Genomic DNA, 25,773 nt, shown 5'->3' with positions numbered 1-25,773 from the left:
GAAGGAAGGGGAACCGGTGGAATCCTACATCAGTGCTCTGAAGGACATCGCTGGCAGATGCGACAACTTCATCCGTGGCAGACTTGTGTACGGCACCTTGAATGATAAGTTGAGAGGTGAGTTACTCCAGGATGAGCTGGATAGAGCTCTTAAGGATAGCGGAGTGAGGGGGTATGGGGAGAAGGCAAGAACGGGGTACTGATTGAGAGTGATCAGCCATGATCGCATTGAATGGCGGTGCTGGCTCGAAGGGCTGAATGGCCTACTCCTGCACCTATTGTCTATTGTCTATTGTCTATGAGGAGCTTACTCTGCTTAAAGCTGAGCGTGCCTGTCGGGTTGCCGAGCTCACCAACACCCACACTAAGACACTAGGACCTGGATCGGACCCCACTCCGCACACAGTATCAAAGCCTTTCACAGATTTCCCCGCCAGCCATCGGTGATGTTCGCGAAAGTTACCACCAATATCATCACTCACTGCACCAATTGTGGTGGCTCCCATACAGGGATTCGTGCAATGTGCCCTGCTTTCGGGGAAATCTGCCACTATTGTAAAAGAAAGAACCACCTTATTTGTTACTGCCGCTCTCGAGGGAATAAAGTCGAGACAAAGCAATCTCTCCACGTCCTTCAGCCCACATTTCCTCACGAGGCTCGACAGGACCGTCCTGCACCTGCGCAAGAGGAACGGTTTCTGCACCAGACTGGCAGTCTCAACATTCATTCCTTCAAGTCAAGTCAAGTTTATTTGTCACGTACACATAAATGTGCAGTGAAATGAAAGATTACCCACAACAAGTCCAACAACAAGAGCAATAAAAATAAGCAATAACACACACAATCAAACAAAAAGAAACATCCATCACAGTGAGTCTCCTCCAGTCACCTCCTCACTGTGATGGAAGGCCAGAATGTCTTTTCTCTTCCCCTGCCGTCTTCTCCCGCGGTCAGGCTGTTGGAGTTGCCACGTTCCAGGCCGCGCCGGACGGGGAAAGGTGCGCGGCGGGCCGACCCAAGCCCCGCGATCCGGGGCGGGCGAAGACACTGCCGCTGCCGCTGACATTATCAGACCCGTTATGCAAACATGAGGATCCCACAACAACGCTACAGATCTACAATGCTGAGAGTATTGCTAAAATCCACACCGGGGCTCGCTGCAATGTTTTGTCCTTATCGGATTTCCAGAGAGTTCGAAAATCCGAGGTTGTTATAAAAACAAATGCCAAGCTCCTTCCATTTGGGGGAGGAGAGGTTCACCCGGTCGGGAGAGCGGAACTGCAATGTCATCTGGCTTCACGTGTTTACAACCTGGACTTTTTCATCGTCCGTGGGAACACGACCCCTCTGCTGGGCATTGATGCCTGCCATGGCCTGGGTCTGGTCACCTTCGACAAATCCGTACACCAGCTCACCCCCAGCCAGGGTCCCGTTCAACAATTCCTCCCACAGCACCAAGACCTCTTTGACAACAAACTTGGCAAACTCCCCCACAAGTACACCATCGTAACTGACCCAGAGGTCAGGCCAGTTGTCCGTGCTCCACACCGGGTCCCGCATGCCATGCGAGACCGCGTACAGAACAAACTTAACAGGATGGAAATTCTGGGTGTGATTGCCCATGTCAATGTTGCGTCTGCCTGGGTCCCGACCATGGTTGTAGCAACCAAGAAAAACAAGGACGAAATACGAATTAGCATCAGCCCCAAGGATTTAAACACTGCCATTAGACGCCCACACCGCCCGGTGGATGCGCTCGGTGGAAGAAGTCGCGGCACACCTGGGAAAAGCTACGGCATTCTCAGTTCTTGATGGAAAGAACTCTTTTTGGCAGATTCCGCTAGACCATGCATCCTCCGTGTTGACCACGTTTGGCACACCCTTCGGACGATACAGATTTTTACGCATGCCATTTGGAATAAACTCGGCCAGTGAGGTGTTCCAACGCACCATGGAGCAGTTGTTTGGCGGATACCCATGTGCCATCATTGTAGATGACATCCTAGTCGCCGGACAGAACGTTTGCGAGCACGACGCAAACTTAAAGCTGGTTCTGGACCGTGCCAGGGAAATCAACCTCAAACTCAACCCACAGAAACGCAGGTTCAGGGTCAATGAAGTGAACTATGTAGGTCACGTATTCACCAGCGAGGGTCTCAAACCTGACCCCTCGAAAACCATGGCTATTAACGAGCTGCCAGTACCCACGGACTTCACTGCATTACAACGGTTTCTTGGCACGGTGAACTACTTGGGAAAGTTCATCCCAAACTTCAGTGAACTCTCTGCCCCGCTAAGGCAACTGACCCACAAAGACACAGCCTGGTCCTGGCACGGACACCAGCAGAGGGCGTTTGACGCGCGCAGTCGGCCTCTGCAAGTACAATGACTAGTACAAGGACCGTGTTTGGACTGTCGGGGAGCTGTATTCTCACTCGCAGCTCTCGGCGTATAGTACGCAACATAAAGTGCCCTCCCCCTGTATCGGTGTTACCCTATATGCTCCACTGTATGTCTGTTTAATTGTGATCTGCTTCTTGAAGAGGAAGGGTGCAGATCAATCATATTTATCTCTGTCTATATAACCTTCGCCACTTATCCTATGCATGGTACACATTCCACTTTGTAATCCAGTCCAGGATTTAGGTAGGACTGGACTCACTGACATAGTCAGTCTGAAGAAGAGTCTCGACCCGAAACGTCACCCATTCCTTCTCTCCCGAGATGCTGCCCGACCTGCTGAGTTACTCCAGCATTTTGTGAATAAATACCTTCGACATAGTTAGTTTGTTTGTTTGTTCGGTTAGTTGTTAGTCTGTTAGCCGAAGTGAGGATCGTACAGGTGCTGCTAACCGGTCCTGCTGAGCCGGGTGGTCACATCGCACAGTGAACCGGCACAGATCTACTTGCACTTTATTCTGTTTTAAAAGTGTTTCTAATTTGTTTCATTGGGTTGTTTAAATTAATACTGACCAGCTAATTAATTTATTGCATCGTATGGGAGGCGCATTCCCAATCTCGTTGTACCCCTGTACAATGACAATAAAGATATATTGTATTGTATTGTATTGTATGCTGCTCACTCGGCATGGGTTTAACAAATGTTTTATGGTTCACCGAATACTTCGTAATGGATTGATCACAAAACAGGAGTGTCTCCAGTATTTGTGTTTATGTTCAAGTGGTGACCCTGTCTGTCCGCACCATCCATCCCACTTGAAATAAACTCGATTCACCTACAAAAGTTTGGAACACAGCCCTGCATTGGCATGGCCTGCAATCAGAATCACCAGTTACGGGACAGGCACCGACCGCACAGGCTTGGACAGAGTGGACGTGGAGAGGATGTTTTCATGAGTGGGAGAGTCTAGGATCAGACTCACAATTAAAGGACGTCCCTTTAGGAAGGAGAGGAGGAGGAATTTCTTTAGCCAGAGGGTGATGAATCTGTGGGATTCATTGCCACAGAAGGCTGTGGAGGCCAAGTCAATGAATATTTTTAAGGCAGAGATAGATAGATTATATGGGTGTCATGGGTTATGGGGAGAAGGAAGGTGGTTAGGTTGGGAGAGATAGATCATCCATGATTAAATGGTGCAGTAGACTCGATGGTCCACACATTGATACAGCATCATTGGTGCCTAAAATAAATAGGCGATGGATAGATTCCAACCCGAAACATCACCTATTCTCCAGAGATGCTACCTGACCTGCTGAGTTACTCCAGCACTTTGTGTCTATTGTGTGTAAACCAGCGTCTGCAGTTCCTTCCTACATGTTATTGTTGCCTGGGTTGCCACAGTGTCCATACATTGAAACAGTTATCATCAACCGGCAGAACATCAACCAAGGAACTGCAGATGCTGGTTTACACGAAAGGACACAAAGAGGTTGGCTTTGCAGTCCAAGTATTGAGAGTATGAAAGGCATTGTATAAATGCAAACCTTCTGTATCATGTTTGTGCAAATGAAGTGGAAACCTTTAAAAAAATAAAAAATCCATGCATAACACATGAGAAGCCCCTTGAAACAAATAGGTATATAGTAAGGAGCACATGCCAGGCCATTTTACGGTTTCCTGATTTGCGATCATAGGACGTGCTTGCAAATAAAATTGCTTTGTACAGACGTCCAGTGGTGGGGCTGGTCAGTACACGCCAAATCTCTAATTAATCAGGGATGTAATGGCATGGTTTTGGAGGTAACTTTGTCTTCGTTTTGTAACCTTGTCGGCGACATAGTGACACTTGTGCACTGCCTAGGTGATGTCCACTAGATGATTTTACCCGGGTTGTACGCAGAACAAAGCATTTCACTGCAGCAAGATACATGTGGCAATAAAGTACCATCGAGTCATTAAATTAACCACATTGTACAAACCGAACGATTTCAAATGGAATAAAGCAAACCTGATCATCGATTGCTGTACGGTACTTACTGGGATCTAACCTGATGGATTGTCTTGCTGGATACCACTGGGGGTCTAAAAAAAGGAGATGCAAAAATAGAATTCACCTGTTGTAGCAAAGTGTCACATAGCAGTCAGTAAAAGAGCTTTCAGTGGAGAGGTGCTGGAATGAGGAGTCCGAATTTCCCACTGGGCCACCATCTCTTTGGGAGATGTGATACAACTGAATTCTGCACAGCCAAACTTACTTCTGCCTTATTTTCCGTGGTTTAGTTTAGTTTAGTGTAGAGATGCAGCACGAAACAGGCCCTTTGGCCCCCCCGAGTCCGCGCCGACCAGCGATCCCCGTGCACTAGCACTATCCTACTACGCGCTAGGGTCAATGTACGTTTTTTTACTGAAGCCAAATTAACCTACAAACCTGTACGCCTTTGGAGTGTGGGAGGAACCCGGAGAAAACCCACTCGGTCACGGGGCCCACCCAAACAGACTTCTGCTCACCTGCCTTATTTTTCATGGTTGTTTTATTAGACAATAGACAATAGACAATAGGTGCAGGAGTAGGCCATTCGGCCCTTCGAGCCAGCACCGCCATTCAATGTGATCATGGCTGATCATTCTCAATCAGTACCCCGTTCCTGCCTTCTCCCCATACCCCCTGACTCCGCTATCCTTAAGAGCTCTATCTAACTCTCTCTTGAATGCATTCAGAGAATTGGCCTCCACTGCCTTCTGAGGCAGAGAATTCCACAGATTCACAATTCTCTGACTGAAAAGGTTTTTCTATGTAAGTTAAAAAGTTTTTCCTTGTAAGTAAAAAAGTTAATCTATGTAAGCGTTGTGAAGAGCTTTCTATGTGGAGATGGTTTAGCTGAAAACTAGAATTAGCTAAAGACGGGTCCTGACCCAAAAAGGTCACTTATCCATGTTCTCCAGAGATGCAGCCTGACCCGCTGAGTTACGTCAGCGCTTTGGGCCTTTTTTTTAAACTAGAATTAACACGTCCTGCAGTTTCCTATGAATGGTCTGTTTTTAGATCCAATGAATGATCCTATGAATACTGCCCAGCAATATTGGTGACCTGCCCCCCCCCCCCCCCTTATATTCCAGCCATACTTGAAATGATAATAATGCGACACAGGCCAATGATACTACTTCTTCAATGTGCTCTCCGAAGAAATAGAACCTGGTATTATTAACATGATATTTCTCTTTCGATCTATACAGAATGATACGGTAGAAATGAGAGCATTCATGTCATTGTGCTTGAGCTGGCTCTCTCTGTGAATTTTCCATTCAGTGGAACATCCTAGCTTTTTTCCACCCCTTAGAAATTCTGGACCAATTCCTTCAGTCCGAGGGGGTGTTGAATCCGTGGACTTCTTTGCCACAGGAGGCTGTGGAGGCCAAGTCAATGGATATTTTTAAGGCAAAGATAGATAGATTCTCTCTAGGGTGAGGGCAGAAGAATGGGGTTAGGAGGGAGAGAAAGATCAGCCATGATTGAATGGTGGAGTAGACTTGATGGGCCGAATGGCCTAATTTTCCTCCTATCGCTTATGAACTCATTCCCTTTCCAAAGTTACTCCCGGACCTATTTTCGGCTAATGCAACTTGCTTCATAAAAAAACATCCTGTGCAAAATCCCTCTGATCGTTTGCCAATTAAATTAGATTCGCAGCGCAAGGCTGTTGCACCCCTGACATTAGGGACAGTTTCTCCCCGTTTACACCATCAGTTCTTAATCCTTCCAGGGAGACTTATTTTTTCTGTTATCTGGTCTTCAGGAACCAATCCTCACCAAACAATTGGAGACTGCCGCCATTGTTTCCATTTTACTAGGAATTGTTTTTAAGGCTTAGACAAACTACGCAAGTGTGGTCGTGTGAATTCAACACCGTATTCAGGTCAGCCAATCATTTAGAGATGCCCAGCATAACTTCCTTGCTTGTGTACTATTAATAAAGCCAAAGATCCTGTCTCCTTTTTTAAAAGATTTCGGAACATAACCCTATACCGGGGGTATGTGTACAATTTTATATATGGCCTGTTTTTTGACGGGGCATTTAAACAATACATAAATATTGAACACAAATATTGATCTTATCGTGGTGTTCAAAAAACATGAGAAGAATAGATTGGGTGGACGCGCAGAGTCTCTTGCCCAGAGTAGGCAAATTGAGAACCGGAGGACATAGGAACAGGAACCTGAGGGGTAACTTTCTCACACAAAGGGTGATGGGTGTATGGTACGTGCTGCCAGAGGAGGTAGTTGAGTCAGTTCGACAGGTACATGGATAGGATGGGTTTAGAGGGATATGGGCCAAACGCAGGCAGGTGGGACTAATGTAGATGGGACATGTTGGTTGGTGTGGGCAAGTTGGCCCTGTACAACCTCATGACTCCACGACTATGACATTTGTGCATATACCTGTTTCCTCAATGCCAACTTTCCTTGCAGTCCATTCCACCTATCGCTTGCCAAATGACAAACTGCTGGGGGAAATTTAGACGGATGAGAGGGGATCTTATCGAAATGTATAAGATTATTAAGGGGTTGGACACGTTAGAGGCAGGAAACGTGTTCCTAATGTTGGGGGAGTCCAGAACAAGGGGCCACAGTTTAAGAATAAGGGGTAGGTCATTTAGCACTGAGATGAGGAAAAACTTTTTCAGTCAGAGAGTTGTGAATCTGTGGAATTCTCTGCCTCAGAAGGCAGTGGAGGCCAATTCTCTGAATGCATTCAAGAGAGAGCTAGATAGAGCTCTTAAGGGTAGCGGAGTCAGGGGGTATGGGGAGAAGGCAGGAACGGGGTACTGATTGAGAATGATCAGCCATGATCACATTGAATGGCAGTGCTGGCTCGAAGGGCCGAATGACCTCCTCCTGCACCTATTATCTATTGTCTATTGAAATCAGCAGGTCAGACTTTTGGCCCATATCCTTCTAAATCTGTCCTATACATGTATCTGTCTAAATATTCCTTAAACATTGTGATAGTACCTGCCTCAACTACCTCCACTGGCAGCTCATTCCATTCACCCACCACTTTTTGTGTGAAAACGTTACCCCTCAGATTCCTATTAAATCTTATGTCCGTAAACCTATGTCCTCTGGTTCTCGATTCCCCTGCTCTGGGCAAGAGACTCTGTGCGTCTACCCTCAATCAATTCCTCTCAAGATCTTGTACACCTCTGTAAGATCCCCCCTCAACCTCCTGCGCTCTAAGGAATAGAGTCCTAACCTGCTCAACCTCTCCATGTAGAGCAGGGCCTCGGGTCCTGGCAACATCCTTGTAAATGTACAGCAGCCATTAATCTACTAGCACATCGTTAGTTTGTGGGAGGAAAGTGGAGAATCAATGAGAAATCTAGGCAGTCACAGCAAGAACGTGAAACCACCACCTTCTTAAATGGGGGAGAAGTGGAGATAGGAATTGATTTAGAGAACTTTGAAATAATGATGTGATTCCAAGTTTACATTATTAATAGTAATATCAAAAAGAGCAGCTCACCTATTGCCTGTATCTGGGAGACTGTCTTGATTAGTAAGGGTGTGAGGGGTTATGGGGAGAAGGCAGGAGAATGGGGTTGAGAGGGAAAAATAGGTCAGCCATGATTGAATGGCGGAGTAGACTTGATGGGCCGAATGGCCTAATTCTGCTGCTGGAACTTGTGACCATAATGGTGACTGACTTATAATTACTCTTCCCTTCATTTGCCAAACCTTAAACCAGATATAAATTTATAGAAGACTTTAATGCTCCCTTTTAAGTGCCCGGCTAATCTGTTCTCATTCAGGCTTTGAACCTCATCTTTCCCTCTCAGCTGCGTTATATGTTTATGCTTGGCTCTGCACTTCAATATGAGTCTGACATTCATCATAACCTTCTTTTCTTTTGATCTTCAATAATCTCCGGTCATCCGGAGAGCTTCAGCTTCTCAGGGATGAGTGTACACCCAAACAAGCTCATCTTTGAATGCCCCCCCCCCATTGATCTTTCCATGTCTACCTGCTTTTTCTGCCTAGCCAGATTTCACACGTCCTCATTGTAACCGTTGTTAAGTTTATCCTTACGAGCAGCTGGTGGGGGAATAAATAACCCAGGTCCAGGAATTGTCATCCATGCAAAATGGATTTACACGAAATAGCTTACAACCTCCCGCACCAGACCAACGCTCCTATTCCACAGGTTTAGCAAGACAAAAAGTTCTAACTTTGCAATGAGGACCAATGTGCCATTAACAATGAGTCTGGACAGGAGAAAGCAAAGCTAATTGATGAACTAAAAGCAAACAATGGTCAGATTAGTTTGTACAAATAACATTTGCGCACAACTTAAGGTGTACTGGGAGAATTGCCAAAGGTTCGACTTACATGATTTGTGGAACATTGATTTTATTTCTCCAACGGTGGCATTTGGTTCGACCTGAGTGAGAGATGAATGAAGAGAGCTCAGTGAAACTGCTTGCTGGTAGTTTTGAAGAAGGAAAGAGTGGCTGACTTTTGCAATTGTAACTTTACGAGCAAGCCTAACCGAGCTGTGCAAGAACCAGCAATGCACTCTCCCACACAGAGGACATGGTTATTTGTTAACATGACATTCTAGTGCTGGGCAGCATTATAGTCCCTAAAGCAAGAGTTCCCAACCTGGGGTACATTTGGGGTTAATTCGGCCTACCCAGAGGGTAAATTTGTTTGATCTGGATTTGTACATATTGACTGGCTGTGTATACCAGTATCAGTTCATCATTAGTTGTTCATAAATAAGTGAAATAACATTGTTGTGTTGTATTATTATTGTTATTTGCACTTAAAATAATAATGTTAGAAACAGTATTTTTTTAATTCCCCCTTTGCAATGAGACAGGATGGTGGAAGTGTAAATTCAAATTACTGAACAAAACAGGGTGGGGATAAATTTACTTTCGAAAAGTTGCAAAGGGGTAAACGGGACGATAAAGGTTGGGAACCCCTGGCCTAAAGAAATCTCCGCTGCTCTGCAACAAAGTTGTCCTTGTCGAAAGCACAATTTTTACACTTGTTAACCAAGCCACTTCAAAACCACCCTTCAAGCATTTTCAGAACATTACACTAGATGAAAAATGTAACTGGATTCTCATTAAATGCTGCCAACTTTCACAAAGGTTCTGCGAGTGAAATATGTTTTTTTAGATAAATTTCAAAGTCGCTTTCTTTTAAAATAAAGTTAATACTATAAACGTTAATACTGTAAGAGTAGCCGCAATTGCAGCCAAGGCGTTTGTAAGCGTTTCAGCACTCACCTTGTCCAGGAAGCATAGCTGTTCCTTGTTCTTGGCGTCCAGAATCTCCACCTCAAAGAAAACAAATGATTTTACTTTTTTCGCCGAGGATGCAGAGTCCCTTGCCTGCTGCGCGACGTTGGTGGCGACCGCTTTCTTTTTAAAGCTCGACGCAGTGAATACAGCTGTTAGGTCGATGGTATGCAGTGCGGCCATTGTTTTTGCAGCAGGGGGAACGGCCGATGCACCGGCCGAGACACCCAGCGGGGCTGGCTGTGCAGAAGGTGGCAACTACGCATGCCCTTGACATTTCCATTTGACAATAACTGTACGACGGATCGTGACAGCAGCATGACAGAAGAACCCAACTGATTGAAAAATGTCCCTTGTAATGCGATAGTCCACATAGTGCACTCCATCAGCCACAGTTGTAGTAGAGCAGATCCATTTTCTACTCATCCAGCTGTTTGACTGCCTGAATATTTATCCTCCAAACCAACGCTAAGTTAGCCACAGGAAAGTGTATTATCAAATGAACGTGACAAACTCTTTCAATTTGAAAGCTGAAAGTACATTATGAAATACAGCGTACCATACATTAGAAAATATTCAACATTGCGGGACTTAATACCAAGTATACATCAACACTCTTATTCACTGCATGTGATAGAAACAAACTCATGTACCTTTTCACACCTCTAGTTTCCCTCTCCCCTGACTCTCAGTCTGAAGAAGGGGGGAGAGGGAGGGGGAGAGGGAGAGGGAGAGGGAGAGGGAGGGGGAGGGGGAGGGAGAGAGAGAGAGAGAGAGAGAGAGAGAGAGAGAGAGAGAGAGAGAGAGAGAGAGAGAGAGAGAGAGAGAGAGAGAGAGAGAGAGAGAGAGAGAGAGAGAGAGAGAGAGAGAGAGAGAGAGAGAGAGAGAGAGAGAGAGAGAGAGAGAGAGAGAGAGAGAGAGAGAGAGAGAAATATGGCAAGACTGCGATGGATTATCAAACTCTAGCATCTAAACAACTTAAGACTAACACTAATCCTTCTCATTTCCCGATAAAACCAAGCAAACATTTTTGAAAGGAGGTATTAGCATGGAAAGTACAGCCTTTACATACATGGGGGAATCTCGTGGTGATAAGTTGGATCTTGAGTCCACCAACATGTGAGAAAGGTGAGAACCCTACCGAGTGTCTGGAGGACATGGAATCACACGCCAAGGCCTCGAAACAAGAATTACCAGATTCACGGACAACTGAAATTCTGCAACCGTCTAATTATTCTAATATTTAGAAGCAAAATAATTGTTCTGGTCTAAATGACTAGTGACTTACAGAGGCACAAAGATGCCAGTAGTATGATGTAACACAATATCAACAATGCCTTAAAGATGGTGTAAGAGTGCTGCACAGCCCACGTGGCCATGGCCATTGGCACAGAGCCTTCAAATGCACCTCACATGCTATTTTTTGGCAATTGTTCAAAGACAAGCTGCTAAAAGTATTTGTCTCACCAGCCACACACAACACACATGCCACAACCAGAGAGCAGTGCTCAACTACTCTCTGCCTCTTTGGTGGCCCTCGGACTACCCTTGATCGGGCTTTGCTGGCTTTGCCTTGCACTAAACGTTATTCCCTCATCATGTATCTATACACTGTAAATGGATTGATTGTAATCATGTATTGTCTTTCTGCTGACTGGTTAGCACGCAGCAAAAAAAGCTTTTCACTGTACACTGTACACGTGACAATAAACTAAACTAGACTAAACTAAATGGAACATTTTCAGTCATAGCTCCCACTCTTGTACATACCCCGGGGGTTAGATCCACAGTACTGATGCGGCTATCTGAAATAGCGGTAGAGTTGCTGCCTTACAGCGCTTACAGCGCCAGAGACCCGGGTTCGATCCCGACTACAGGTGCTATCTGTAGGGCATTTGTACGTTCTCCCCGTGATCGCGTGATTTGTTGCGTGCTAACCAGTCAGCAGAAAGACAATACATGATTACAATCGATCCATTTACAGGTTTGTAGGTTAATTGGCTTTGGTAAAATTACACATTGTCCCCAGTGTTTAGGGTAGAGTTAGTGTGCGGGGTTTATCTCCGAGATCTTCGGTTTCCCCCCCACACTCCAAAGACCTACAAGTTTGTTGGTTAAATGTAAATGATCTCTAGTATGTGTAGGATAGTGTTAATGGGCGGGGGATCGCAGGCCGATGCGGACTCGGTGGGCCGATGGGCCTGTTTCCGCACTGTATCTCTAAACTAAACTAAACTAAACTAAACTCAAAGTCGTCAATGATTCATCCTTCAGCTTGTGTGCAAGACGTTTGCAACAAATTCCCAACAGACCACACCTCGACTAGAGTTGTTGATAGTCCCAATCAACTTGAGACATGCGAAAACCATCAGCTTGCAATAACTTGGTGGCCAGAACATAGTAACATGACCCAAGGCATTTTGCAGACCTGTTGTCAAACATTCCTTAAACCAGTAGTTCAGAAGGAACACATGCGTGTAATGGATATCAAGGCTTGATGTGTGAAAATATCCCAGCTCCGAAACTGCTTAACTCTGATTTAATTATAACTTCAGTGAGTGATGTGGGGTTTAAGCGAGCCCATAGTAGAAACTTTAAAGGTTTAGGTTTAGGTTTATTATTGTGAAGTATTACAGCATTATCAATTGTCACCACATTACTGAATTATCACTTGCAAGTAAATGGAAAGAATACTAAATGCACTGTAAATGTCATATCATATCATATCATATATATACAGCCGGAAACAGGCCTTTTCGGCCCTCCAAGTCCGTGCCGCCCAGCGATCCCCGTACATTAACACTATCCTACACCCACTAGGGACAATTTTTACATTTACCCGGCCAATTAACCTACATACCTGTACGTTCAGGGCGTTTATAAATTCATGTTCATAAGTGATAGGAGCAGAATTAGGCCATTCGGCCCATCAAGTCTGCTCTGCCATTCAATCATGGCTGATCTATCTCTCCCTCCTAACCCCATTCTCCTGCCTTTTCCCCATAACCCCTGACTAACCCGTACTAATCAAGAATTTATCTCTCTCTGCCTTAAAAATATCCACTGACTTGGCCTCCACATCCTTCTGTAGCAAAGAATTCCACAGATTCACCACCCTCTGACTAAAGAAATTCCTCCTCATCTTCCTAAAGGAACGCCCAATCAATTCAAACTCAAGTACAATAGGTAAAGCAAGGGGAACGATAGAGAGTGCAGAATAAAGTTTTCAGCATTGCAGCACGTCGTTTCCACAGATAAAGGGATATGGATTATGTGCAGGCAGATAAGAATTGGGCTTGGCATCATGTTCGGCACAGGCATTGTGGGCCGTAGGGCCTGTTCTTGTGCTGTACTGTTCTATGTCTTCTCCGTGGATTATCACCTTGTCGCGGTGGAGAAGCTTGTGTGGGTCCTGAGATCCTGAGAGTGATGCCGTCTGGAGCTGTGCTCCTGGTAGGGTCACCCATGGCGGTAAGGTCGAGGGGGAGGTCCCTGACAAAGAGCAATCCAACCAAGACCTCAACGGTGAAACAGGCGGAGGATGATGGCTGACTTTACTGGAGCGTCACAACGGCTGGGAAGGCGGATGAAAGCTGCAGCAGAAAAAGGTCCCCGGTTGTCTTGGACTCCACGCCACTGGATCTTGACCCAGATCTGTCAAGGACCGTGTGGTGGCTGTCTGTGCACCAGTCTCCCCACGTTAAACAAGGTCACGCACAGGCATCCTGGAGAGGACAGTCATACTCGCTTCGAGTGACCGCCGATGATGACTGTTCTATGTTCCATAGAGTCCAATGTCCGCAATGGGGTCGAGATGAATCAGACAGTACCAGTGCAAACACAAAGATAGTGGGATACAAAAGCAGCAGGTTGTTTCTCAACAAGCAAATTCATGTTGCTTGGGCGGCACGGTGGCGCAGCGGTAGAGTGGCTGCCTTACAGCGCTTGCCGCGCCGGAGACCCAGGTTCCATCCCGGGTTCCATCCCTAGTGCGTGTAGGATTGTGTTAATGTGCGGGGATCGCTGGTCGGCGCGGACTCGGTGGGCCGAAGGGCCTGTTTCCACGCTGTATCTCTAAACTATACTTAAACTAAATTCATCTGAAGGAGTTTGGTGTTAACCCATTATCGGATAGAAACATAGAAAATAGATGCAGGAGTAGGCCATTCGGCCCTTCGAGCCTGCACCGCCATTCAATATGATCATGCTAGCTTATCTTCCTGTCTTTAGTTTCTTAGGAGGTTTACACGGTGTTAACCCATCTTTTGTCCTTCCAGACGCTGACTGCCCTCCTGTGCATCTCCAGTACTTTCAGTTGACCTTCATTTCTCTCCCTGGCAGCGAGGAGTGGGTCTGTGGAACACTTCAGTTTCCTCTTGTCATGAACTGTAATCTTTTCCACTGTTGCCGCCCTCATATAAAGCCCTAAATGGACATTCCCCCCCTACATCATAATGTGATCATGGCTGATCATTCTCAATCAGTACCCCGTTCCTGCCTTCTCCCCATACCCCCTGACTCCGCTATCCTTAAGAGCTCCATCCAGCTCTCTCTTGAATGCATTCAGAGAATTGGCCTCCACTGCCTTCTGAGGCAGATAATTCCACAGATTCACAACTCTCTGACTGAAAAAGTTTTTCCTCATCTCCGTTCTAAATGGCCTACCCCTTATTCTTAAACTGTGGCTTCTTATTCAGGACTCCCCCAACATTGGGAACATGTTTCCTGCCTCTAACGTGTCCAACCCCTTAATAATCTTATACGTTTCGATAAGATCCCCTCTCATCCTTCTAAATCCTACAAGGCAGTGCAAAGGAAAGGGCTGAGCAAACACAAAAGACACTGGTGCAAAACACAACTAGACAACAAGACCGCCCACCCAATCCCACTTTTTGCTTCGCCGATCCACAGAACAAAATTCCTCAAGGAAGTCTGCTCAGATGTGATCATTGCAGAGTTATCCGACAGTAAACCTCACAGCAGCACATGGAGAGGCCGTTCATCTGCCCCAAACTGAATCCTTGTCTCTGGCATTTGTAAACATTCAACAGCTGCTCTGTGACACGGGCCAGCACTATTGCAAGGTCACTCACCTGTGATGTTAACTCTGCCTCTCTCTGCTGGCTATTTTCAACATTCTCCTTGGTTCCTGGCTTCCAGCAACTGCTGTGTTAGAGTCTTAGAGTCATCGAGTGATGCAGCGTGGAATCGAGCAATTCGGCCCAACTTGCCCACACCGGCCAACATGTCCCAGCCACACTAGTCCCACCTGCCCGCGTTTGGTCCATCTCCCTCCAAACCTGTCCTATCCATGTACCTGTCTAACTGTCGGGTCTCGACCCGAAACGTTACCCATTCCTTCTCTGCCGAGATGCTGCCTGACCCGCTGAGTTCTCCAGCATTTTGTGTCTACCTAACTGTTTCTTAAACGTTGTGCTAGTCCCAGCCTCAATAATAGACAATAGACAATAGGTGCAGGAGTAGGCCATTTGGCCCTTCGAGCCAGCACCATAGAAACATAGAAACATAGAAAATAGGTGCAGGAGTAGGCCATTCGGCCCTTCGAGCCTGCATCGCCATTCAATATGATCATGGCTGATCATCCAGCTCAGTAGCCTGTACCTGCCTTCTCTCCATAACCCCCTGATCCCTTTAGCAAAAAGGGCCACATCTAACTCCCTCTTAAATATAGCCAATGAACTGGCCTCAACTACCTTCTGTGGCAGAGAATTCCACAGACTCACCACTCTCTGTGTGAAGAAATGTTTTCTCATCTCGGTTCTAAATGGCCTCCCCCTTATTCTTAAACTGTGACCCCTGGCTCTGGACTCCCCCATCATTGGGAACATGTTTCCTGCCTCTAACGTGTCCAACCCCTTAAGAATTTTATATGTTTCTATAAGATCCCCCCCTCATCCTTCTAAATTCCAGTGTATACAAGCCTAGTCGATCCAGTCTTTCAACATACGACAGTCCTGCCATTCCGGGAATTAACCTAGTAAATCTATGCTGCACGCCCTCAACTACCTCCTCTGGCAGCTTGTTCTATACACCCACCACCCTTTATGTGAAAAGGTTTCCCCACAGATTCCTATCAAATCATTTCCCCTTCACCTTAAACCTATGTCCTCTGGTCCTCAATTCGTAGGAACAGTCCCTCATCATCACAGCTCTGGTAAATGACTCCCGATTCCAGCAATTCTCTCTCAGATGCTGACACCTCTATCCACAGCGGTTCCTGTCCTCCGGCACATCTGGATCTTCTCCTCTCCAGCTGTGCAGCAGATTTGCAGAGACCCGTCCAGCTGCAGACAGCCAAGAGTCATCACCCATTGATACCGAGCGTGTAGGAAGGAACTGCAGATGCTGGTTTACACCGAAGATAGACACTAACCGCTGGAGGAACTCAGAGGGTCAGGCAGTGTCTCTGGAGAAAAGGAACAGGCGATGCTTTGGGTCTGAAGAAGGGTCTCGACCCAAAACATCACCTATCCATGTCTTCCAGAGATGCTGCCTGACCCGCTGAGTGACTCCAGTGTTTTGTGTCCACCCGTTGATGTCAAGTTGCTTATTGAGGAGATTTCTGCTTTCCGTTCGCTGGGCTTGTGAACAGAGATGCTCCTCCACGTGGAGTTAGACAATAGACAATAGGTGCAGGAGGAGGCCAATCGGCCCTTCGAGCCAGCACCGCCATTCAATGTGATCATGGCTGATCATTCTCAATCAGTACCCCGTTCCTGCCTTCTCCCCATACCCCCTGATTCCGCTATCCTTAAGAGCTCTATCTAGCTCTCTCTTGAATGCATTCAGAGAATTGGCCTCCACTGCCTTCCGAGGCAGAGAATTCCACAGATTCACAACTCTCTGACTGAAAAAGTTTTTCCTCATCTCAGTTCTAAATGGCCTACCCCTTATTCTTAAACTGTGGCCCCTTGTCCCGGACTCCCCCAACATTGGGAACATGTTTCCTGCCTCTAACGTGTCCAACGCCTTAATAATCTTATACGTTTCGATAAGATCCCCTCTCATCCTTCTAAATTCTACAAGGCAGTGCCTACCCCTTATTCTTAAACTGTGGCCCCTTGTTCTGGACTCCCCCAACATTGTTACCCTAACGACCTCCCCAGCTGGCCGATCGGTAGCGGATAAACCAGGGTCATAGCAAGTGGAGGTTCCCCTTGAACTGCCAAAGAGTCGGATCAATCATCACCAGTCTCAGCCCCCCGCACCCCCCCCCCCCCCCCCCCTCGCCCTCCCCACGCATTTCATTTATTTGCTGAGTATAAATAGACAGGTGGATCAAAGGGGGATTCCCATGATCTCTGTCAGTTATTAATAAAATAGTCTTGACATGAAGCCACTCAAGATGCAGGACCTGACGTCCCATCACTTCTTTAGGCACAAGCTCAATGGACAAACCATCCCGGGATATTTCTGGTCAACCATCACCATGTTACTGAATTATCACTTGCATGTAAATAGAAAGAACACCAAATGCATTGTAAGTGTCTAGACCGTTTATAAATTCTTAAGTTCATAAGTGATAGGAGCAGAATTAGGCCTTTCGGCCATTCGGCCCATCAGGTCTACTCCGCCATTCAACCATGGCTGATCTATCTCTCCCTCTTAACCACATTCTCCTGCCTTCTCCCCTTAACCCCTGACACCCGTACTAATCAAGAAAATCTATTTATCGCTGCCTTAAAAATATCCATTGACTTGGTTACCATAGCCGTCTGTGGCAATGAATTCCACAGATTCACCACCCTCTGGCTAAAGAAATTCCTCTTCACCTCCTTCCTAAAGGAACGTCCTTTAATTCTGAGGCCGTGACCTCAGGTCCTTGACTCCCCCACTAGTGGGAACATCCTCTCCAAATCCACTCGTTCCAGGCCTCTCACTGTTGGTTTTCACTATTTACTTAATGGACCGAGGTTGGTTGTTTCTCACTTCTCGGGAACAGCCAATCTATTTCTGAAAGGCAGGGAGAGAGGGTACCATTCCCCATCCCCCACCCCACTATCACCCGACCCCACCCTCACCCCCCCACCCTCACCTCCCACCCCACTATCAATCCCCACCCACTATACCCCCAACCCCACTATCACGACCCCACCCTCACCCCCCACCCCACTATCACCCCACTCACCCTCACCCCCCACCCCACCCTCACCCCCCACCCCACTATCACCCCACTCACCCTCACCCCCCACCCCACCCTCACGCCCCATCACACTATCACCCTATTATCTGAATGGTGTCAAGTTAGGAAAAGGGGACGTACAACGAGATCTGGGTGTCCTAGTGCATCAGTCACTGAAAGGAAGCATGCAGGTACAGCAGGCAGTGAAGAAAGCCAATGGAATGTTGGCCTTCATAAGAGGAGTTGAGTATAGGAGCAAAGAGGTCCTTCTACAGTTGTACAGGGCCCTAGTGAGACCGCACCTGGAGTACTGTGTGCAGTTTTGGTCTCCAAATTTGAGGAAGGATATTCTTGCTATTGAGAGCGTGCAGCGTAGGTTTACTAGGTTAATTCCTGGAATGGCAGGACTGTCATATGTTGAAAGACTGGAGCGACTAGGCTTGTATACACTGGAATTTAGAAGGATGAGAGGGGATCTTATCGAAATGTATAAGATTATTAAGGGGTTGGACACGTTAGAGGCAGGAAACATGTTCCCAATGTTGAGGGAGTCCAGAACCAGAGGCCACAGTTTAAGAATAAGGGGTAGGCCATTTAGAACTGAGATGAGGAAAAGTTTTTTCAGTCAGAGAGTTGTAAATCTGTGGAATTCTCTGCCTCAGAAGGCAGTGGAGGCCAGTTCTCTGAATGCTTTCAAGAGAGAGCTAGATAGAGCTCTTAAGGATAGCTGAGTCAGGGGGTATGGGGAGAAGGCAGGAACGGGGTACTGATTGGGAATGATCAGCCATGATCACATTGAGTGGTGGTGCTGGCTCAAAGGGCCGAATGGCCTACTCCTGCACCTATTGTCTATTGTCTATATGTGTGTGTGCAGTTGTTCTTTTACTCAGGTTCCCCCCTCTCCCCACTCACAACCTGCACAAGGGCGTGGGGGACTGGATGCCACGACTGACGGGGTCCACTGCCCTGCTGTTGAACAGTCAGTTAGACAGCCGTGGTCTGCGTTCAGTGGTGAGACTGTTTACTTACCCCTAGTGCACCCCAACAAAGCCCAGCTGAGAGCAGATGGAATTCCCTGTGTAGTGGTACATCTTAACACTGCATGAGATAGAGACACTTGTGGAAAATCAATACTGTGGAATTAAATCTCGTGACCTGGTCACAAAAACCATCGATTACCAAAATAAACATGTCCCTCAATGCTGGTGGCTCTCATTTGTAATCTGACTGGTCTGCCTGTCTCAGCAAATTTATATTGTCCCAGTTCCATGTATGTAAACTCTCTTTGTCACGGCCTGTCAGCGTGTCAGTTCCACAAGATTGCTCTCTCTCCACTGCCAGGTCTTCAGAGATATTGCATGCATCCAGGACAGAAAGGTCAATAGACAATAGGTGCAGGAGGAGGCCATTCGGCCCTTCGAGCCAGCACCGCCATTCAATGTGATCATGGCTGATCATTCTCAATCAGTACCCCGTTCCTGCCTTCTCCCCATACCCCCTGACTCCGCTATCCTTAAGAGCTCTATCTAGCTCCCTCTTGAATGTATTCAGAGAATTGGCCTCCACTGCCCTCTGAGGCAGAGAATTCCACAGATTCACAACTCTCTGACTGAAAAAGTCTAATCTCAGTTCTAAATGGCCTACCCCTTATTCTTAAACTGTGGCCCCTTGTTCTGGACTCCCCCAACTTTGGGAACATTTTTCCTGCCTCTAACGTGTCCAACCCCTTAATAATCTTATACGTTTCGATAAGATCTCCTCTCATCCTTCTAAATTCCAGTGTATTAGTGTGGGAATGGCAGGGGGAGTTAAAGTGTCCATCAACTGGGGGATCAGATAGGTCCAGGTGGACTGAGCGGAGGTGTTCAGCAAAACCATCGAAATCACAACTCGTCCCTTCCCACTCAAACCATCCCCGCCCCAGCTACTTTCCCCTGCAACCGCAGGAGATGCCACACCTGTCCCTACACCTCCCCCCTCGACTCCATCCAAGGACCCCGACAGTCTTTTCAGGTGAGGCAGAGGTTTACTTGCACCTCCTCCAATATCATCTACTGTATCCGCTGTTCCAGGTGGGGACTCCTGTATATCGGCGAGACCAAGCGCAGGCTCAGCGATCGTTTCGCTGAACACCTCCACCCAGTCTGCCTGAACCTACCTGATCTCCCAGTTGCTGGTCACTTTAACTATCCCCTCACATTCCCAATCTGACCTTTCTGTCCTGGGCCTCCTCCATTGTCAGAGTGAGGCCCAGCGCAAATTGGAGGAACAGCACCTCATATTTCCCAAGGGCAGCTTACACCCCAGCGGTATGAACATTGACGTTTCTAACTTCATAACCCTTGCTTTCCCTCTCTCTCCATCCCTCACCCTTCCCAGTTCTCCAACCAGTTTTATTGTCTCTGACTACATTTTGTCTCTGTTTGCGTTGTTGTTACCTTCTCCCTGCTAACAATGATCGATTCTACATTTTCCTTGATCTCCATTCCCTTTGCCCTGTTTTCACACCTTCACACTTCCTTATCTGTCTATCTCCCTTCCCCCTGACATCAGTCTGAAGAAGGGTCTCGACCCAAAACGTCACCCATTCCTTCTCTCCAGAGATGCTGCCTGTCCCGCTGAGTTACTCTAGCATTTTGTGTCTATCTTTGATTGGACTTTACTGGCTTCATCTTGCATTAAACGTTATTCCCTTATCATGTTTCTGTACACTGTGAATGGCTCGATTGTAATCATGTATTATCTACCGCTAGCTGGTTGGCATGCAACAAAAGCTTTTCACTGTACACAATCAATTAAATTGAATTGAACTTCAGACAAGAATGTGAAGTTGAACTTACATATAGATTAGCTCTGAATTTATTAGTTGTTGGAGGGATTGCAGGGCCATTTCTGCTCCTAATCTGTGCGTGTGTCTGTCCCCACCCTCCCCTGCAAAGCTTCAACCTGTCGGACCAGGGAGGGGATGAAATTCCTAGTCCTGGGAAACATAAGGACTTGCGTTTTTGTCCAATGCCTTTCCGTGGCCACCAGGTGCCGCCAAGCAGCCGGTCATTCCCTTCTGAAATTCAGTGCCTGTTGGCAATGCAGAACATTGAACATCGGAGGACACAGAGTGCTGGAGTAACTCAGCGGGTCAGGCAGCTTCTCTGGAGAACATGGAGAGGTGGTGTTTAGGGTCGGGTCCCTTCTTCAGGCTGATTGTTGAGGGGGGTGGGTGGGGAGGGAAGAAAGTCTGGAGAAAGGAGAGACAGAACAAAACGTGACAGATAATAGGTGGACACAGGTTGGGGGGGTGGTTGATAGTCAGATGGTTGAAATAAAGGCCAGAGGTTAAAGCAGCAAGTGTGAACCAGACTGATTGAAGAGTCACAAATTATGAAGCCAGAGATTGCTTTGTGATCTTTTGTGCAAACCAGCATCTGCGGGTCCTTGTTCCTTGATTAAACATCAGATTTAATATCCGACACAGCAACATCTAGATGCTCCAGGCAATTCCAGGTTAGAGGTGCGAGAGTAAAAATTCATCTTTAAGGATGGTAGTGTGGGAGAGGTGGTCGTCATGACATTGGAAGTAAGAATCAATTGCAGTTTAGATCACAGAGGCAGAAACGAGCCAACAGAATTCCTGAAACACTGTCCAAGTGATAAAGTTGTAGTCCCTCAATTTCTAGTTAGCTTTACTGAGAATGTGCGTGTGTAAGTGATTGAATGTGAGAGGGGGTATTTGTGAGGGTGCATGAGTGAAAGTATGAGTGTGCGTGCGTGCGTGCATGGTGTATTTATGTGTGTGCATGTGTGTGTGTATTAGTGTGTGTCAATGCGTGTGTGTATTTGTGTGTGTGCATGTGTGTGTATTTGTGTGTGTGTATAAGTGTGTGTCAATGCGTGTGTGTATAGGACCCTTGCACAGTAGGTCACAGGGTCATAGAAACATAGAAACATAGAAAATAGGTGCAGGAGTAGGCCATTCGGCCCTTCGAGCCTGCACCGCCATTCAATATGATCATGGCTGATCATCCAGCTCAGTAACCTGTACCTGCCTTCTCTCCATACCCCCTGATCCCTTTAGCCACAAGGGCCACATCTAACTCCCTCTTAAATATAGCCAATGAACTGGCCTCAACTACCTTCTGTGGCAGAGAAATCCACAGACTCACCACTCTCTGTGTGAAGAAATGTTTTCTCATCTCGGTCCTAAAAGACTTCCCCCTTATCCTTAAGCTGTGACCCCTGGTTCTGGACTCCCCCAACATCGGGGACAATCTTCCCGCATCTAGCCTCTCCAACCCCTTAAGAATTTTATATGTTTCTATAAGATCCCCCCTCAGTCTTATGACACACGGAGTCGCTCAAGCCTTCTGGAGTACAAAGCAGCTTCCGGCATACACTCGTAACACACGCAACACGTAAGTCCCGCTGAGTTACTCCAGCATTTTGTCTACCTTCGATTTAAACCAGCATCTGTACTTCTTTCCTACACATTTTGTCCGTTCCACTGCAAAATCTCCACAAGGTATGTCTACTTATGTCTCTCCGACGAGAGTTCAGCAACATCCTCTCTCACTGCTCCCCCTCTGTGATTCCGCTATGTTAGTTTGTCAGGCCAAACCCTTGGCCATCCTTTTCTCCTTAACTTCGTCCAGCCTGGCGACACTCCCTGTCTCCATTGTCTTCCAATTCCAGCATTTAAGTGAGCTGATATAAATCCCTCCACCACTGGGATCCACAACCTTAAAGGCTTTGCAGGAACATCTTTTGAAATGTAACCAGAGCCATTGCAATTGGTCTCCTGTGTACCAAAGCAAGAAAAAGGAACGGTAAAATATAAGTAAGCTCTTTTTCATTAAGCCCAAAGGAAAGACACAAAGTGCTGGAGTAACTCAGCAGGTCAGGCAGCAACCCGGGAGAACATGGACAGGTGATGTTTTGAGCCGGGACCCTTCTTCAGATCAGTCTGAAGAAGGGTTCCAACCCGAAACGTCGCCTATCCACGTTCTTCAGGGATGTTACCTGACCTGCTGAATTATTCTGGTCTTTCTCTGGTATAAACCACCATCTGCAGTTCCTTGTTATCACAAGCCCCAAGGAACAGTGATTTGTGAGTTCTGCTCATCTGGTATCTGGCTTATCATCTGTCATCAAAAGAGCATCTTAAACTTAAAGTGTAAGAAAATAACTGCAGATGCTGGTACAAATCGAAGGTATTTATTTCACAAAATGCTGGAGTAACTCAGCAGGTCAGGCAGCATCTCAGGAGAGAATGAATGGGTGACATTTCGGGTCAGGACCCTTCTTCAGACTCTTAAACTTAAATATCATCTTCGCCATAGAAAGAAGTCCCAAAGAAAGCTACGACAAATGGCATAAAATAACACAAGGACAAATTAGTCCACCCAATCAATGAGTAAGGGTAGGGAGAATATAGGAAAGAAGTCGCTGGGGGTTATGGAGAAAATACCAGAGCTCAGAGCCAGAGCTCAGAACCGGAGCAGAGAGAACCATATTCCATAAGTCATTTCCAGAAAGGTGGAAACAAAATAGAAAAATGGAATAAAAAAAGGTCTGCTACATGATTTTACCAGGTTGTATGCAAAGCAAAGCATTTCACTGTAGCTAGGTACATGTGACAATAAAGTATCATTTAATCATTGGGTGCCTGGAATGCACTGCCAGGGGTGGTGGTGGAGGCAGTTACTACAGTGGCATATAAGAGACTTTTGGATCGGCACATGGAAGGACAGGAAATGGAGGGATATGGATTATGAGCAGGCAGATAAGAGTTTGCCTTGGCATCATGTTCGGCACAGACGTTATGGACTGAGGGGCCTCTTTCTTCCTGTGCTGTACTGTTCTGCGTTCTGTTCTAGGTTCTATGTACCTGCTGCCGCCAGTGACTGAAGGACTGGGCCCTGTATGATAGCCTCTCAAACACTTCATCGGTGCATTGTTTAATGAGAATCCACGAGTGCCATTGCTACATTGTCAGAGCATGTACTGCTTTGATACCACGTTGAAAGGAATGAAAACCTGTCCTGATTGTATTCTTTCATTAGATGCTTTTTATAAGCATAACGGGCACGGTGGTGCAGCGGTAGAGTTGCTGCCTTACAGCGCCAGAGACCCGGGTTCGATCCTGACTACGGGTGCTGTCTGTACGTAGTTTGTATGTTCAATTGTACACGTGATCATAAAGAACCATGGAAGTCAAGCTTCATTGGAACAGAGAGGGTGAAAAGGGTCTCGACCCAAAACATCACCTATTCCTTCTCTCCAGAGATGCTGCAGGACCCGCTGGGTTACTCCAGCATTTTGTGTCTGTCTTCGATTGGAACAGTGTCGGCAGTCAAAGACAAAGAGTCCGGAGAGGGCATGGGATGGAGAATTTAAGTAATAAGAAATGAAAGTTCAGGGTTACTGCGTTTATTCCTTAATTAATCGGGAGCAGTTTAAGATCTAATGCACTTTGAAGAAATTAACTTGCATCTATTTTGATTAAATGAAGTGGCTAGGTTTATTATTCTCTGAGGAAGAGACACAAAGAGGACTTTGTGGATCAATGTGAGCATGTTATCAGGAGACTGGGGTGACTGCTACCCTTGATGGTGTAGAAAGCCGGGTAGCTGAAGAGATACAGAAGTAAAAATTACTCTCATTGATATTACTTTCACCACAACGGAGGTGAACCAGCTTTTATAGAAGTATAAAAAGATTCGGCACGTGTCAGAATACCTTCACAAAATTCTACAGATACACTATTGAAAGTATCCTGACTCCTTGTACCATGAGTAGGATGGAACTGCAGATGCAGGTATAAGCCGAAGATCGACACAAAAAGCTGGAGTGAATCAGCGGGACAGGCAGCATCTCCGGAGAAAAAGGAATGGATGATGTTTCGGGCCGAGACTCTACTTCAGACTGGTTAGGGATAAGGGAAACTGTTCTCGACCCGAAACGTCACCCATTCCTTCTCTCTGACCTGGTGCAGCAATTCTAATGCACTGGGACGCAAGAGGCTTGCAGAGAGTGACAGATTTTGTCCAGTTCATTACAGCCACGGCCTGAAGCATTTACATGAGGTTCTTGAGGCAAAGCAGCCGGCATCTGCCACCAAGGATCCTCACCATCCAGGCCATGCCCTCTTCTCTGATCTTGGATGCTGTCTGTGTGGAGTTTGCACATTCTCTCTGTGACCACGTGGGTTTCCTCCGAGTACTCCGGTTTCTACCCACATCCCAAAGACATGCGGGGCTTGTAGGTTAATTGGCCTCAGTAAATGGTCCCTGGTGTGTAGGAGTGGACGAGAAAGTGAGATGACACAGAACTAGTGTGAACGGGCGATCGATGGCCGCCGTGGACCCGGTGGGCTGTTTACGTACTGCATCTCTAAACTATGCAGGATGAGGAATTTGCTGCAAGTCTGTGAGGCATGTGCATGGTAGCTGCATCTTCCACAGAGAACCCGAATAAATGGCACAGGATCTTTCAACTCGTTGGCTGCAGTGAGTGCGATGGTGAACCGAAACTGGGACACGGAAGGAATACGAGCTTCAATGAATGAGCTTCCCTCGGCGAAAGCCAATTACTTCCCTTTCATTGAAGGTATTTATTCACAAAATGCTGGAGTAACTCAGCAGGTCAGGCAGCATCTCAGGAGATGCCGTCGTGACATTAACCGCCTCAAATTCTCCACTCCCCTGACTAACTCTAACCTCTCCCCTCCTGAACGTGCAGCCCTCCACTCACTCTGCAACAACCCGGACTTAATCATCCAACCCACTGACAAGGGAGGTGCTGTGGTAGTCTGGCGTGCTGACTTCTACCGGACCGAGGCCAGACGACAACTCTCAGACACCTCGTCCTACTTAACCCTGGACCATGACCCCACCGACAAACACCAGACCTTTATCATCAGCACAATCAC

The 25,773-nt window shown here is 46.7% G+C and overlaps 1 protein-coding gene across 2 annotated transcripts in view; it reads right to left on the bottom strand.

Moving 5' to 3' along the window:
• LOC144598035 (very-long-chain enoyl-CoA reductase-like) overlaps nucleotides 1-25,773 on the bottom strand; it is a 74,595-nt gene that overhangs the window by 23,361 nt on the left and 25,461 nt on the right. The window contains exons 2-4 of one of the 2 annotated variants that reach the window (XM_078407908.1): nucleotides 9,695-9,745; nucleotides 8,787-8,838; nucleotides 4,439-4,483 (exon numbers count right to left, since the gene is read on the bottom strand). In XM_078407908.1, coding sequence (XP_078264034.1) covers nucleotides 4,439-4,483; nucleotides 8,787-8,838; nucleotides 9,695-9,745 — 148 coding nt within the window. Of the gene's footprint in view, nucleotides 1-4,438; nucleotides 4,484-8,786; nucleotides 8,839-9,694; nucleotides 9,890-25,773 lie in introns of those variants that run through there. The other variant, XM_078407907.1, reaches the window with a different exon arrangement.

Source organism: Rhinoraja longicauda, chromosome 11 (assembly GCF_053455715.1).
Source record: "Rhinoraja longicauda isolate Sanriku21f chromosome 11, sRhiLon1.1, whole genome shotgun sequence".
NCBI classification, from domain to species: Eukaryota; Metazoa; Chordata; class Chondrichthyes; order Rajiformes; family Arhynchobatidae; genus Rhinoraja; species Rhinoraja longicauda.
The sequence above is the reverse complement of the archived record's forward strand: the minus strand, read 5'-3'. Positions and strand labels throughout refer to the sequence as shown.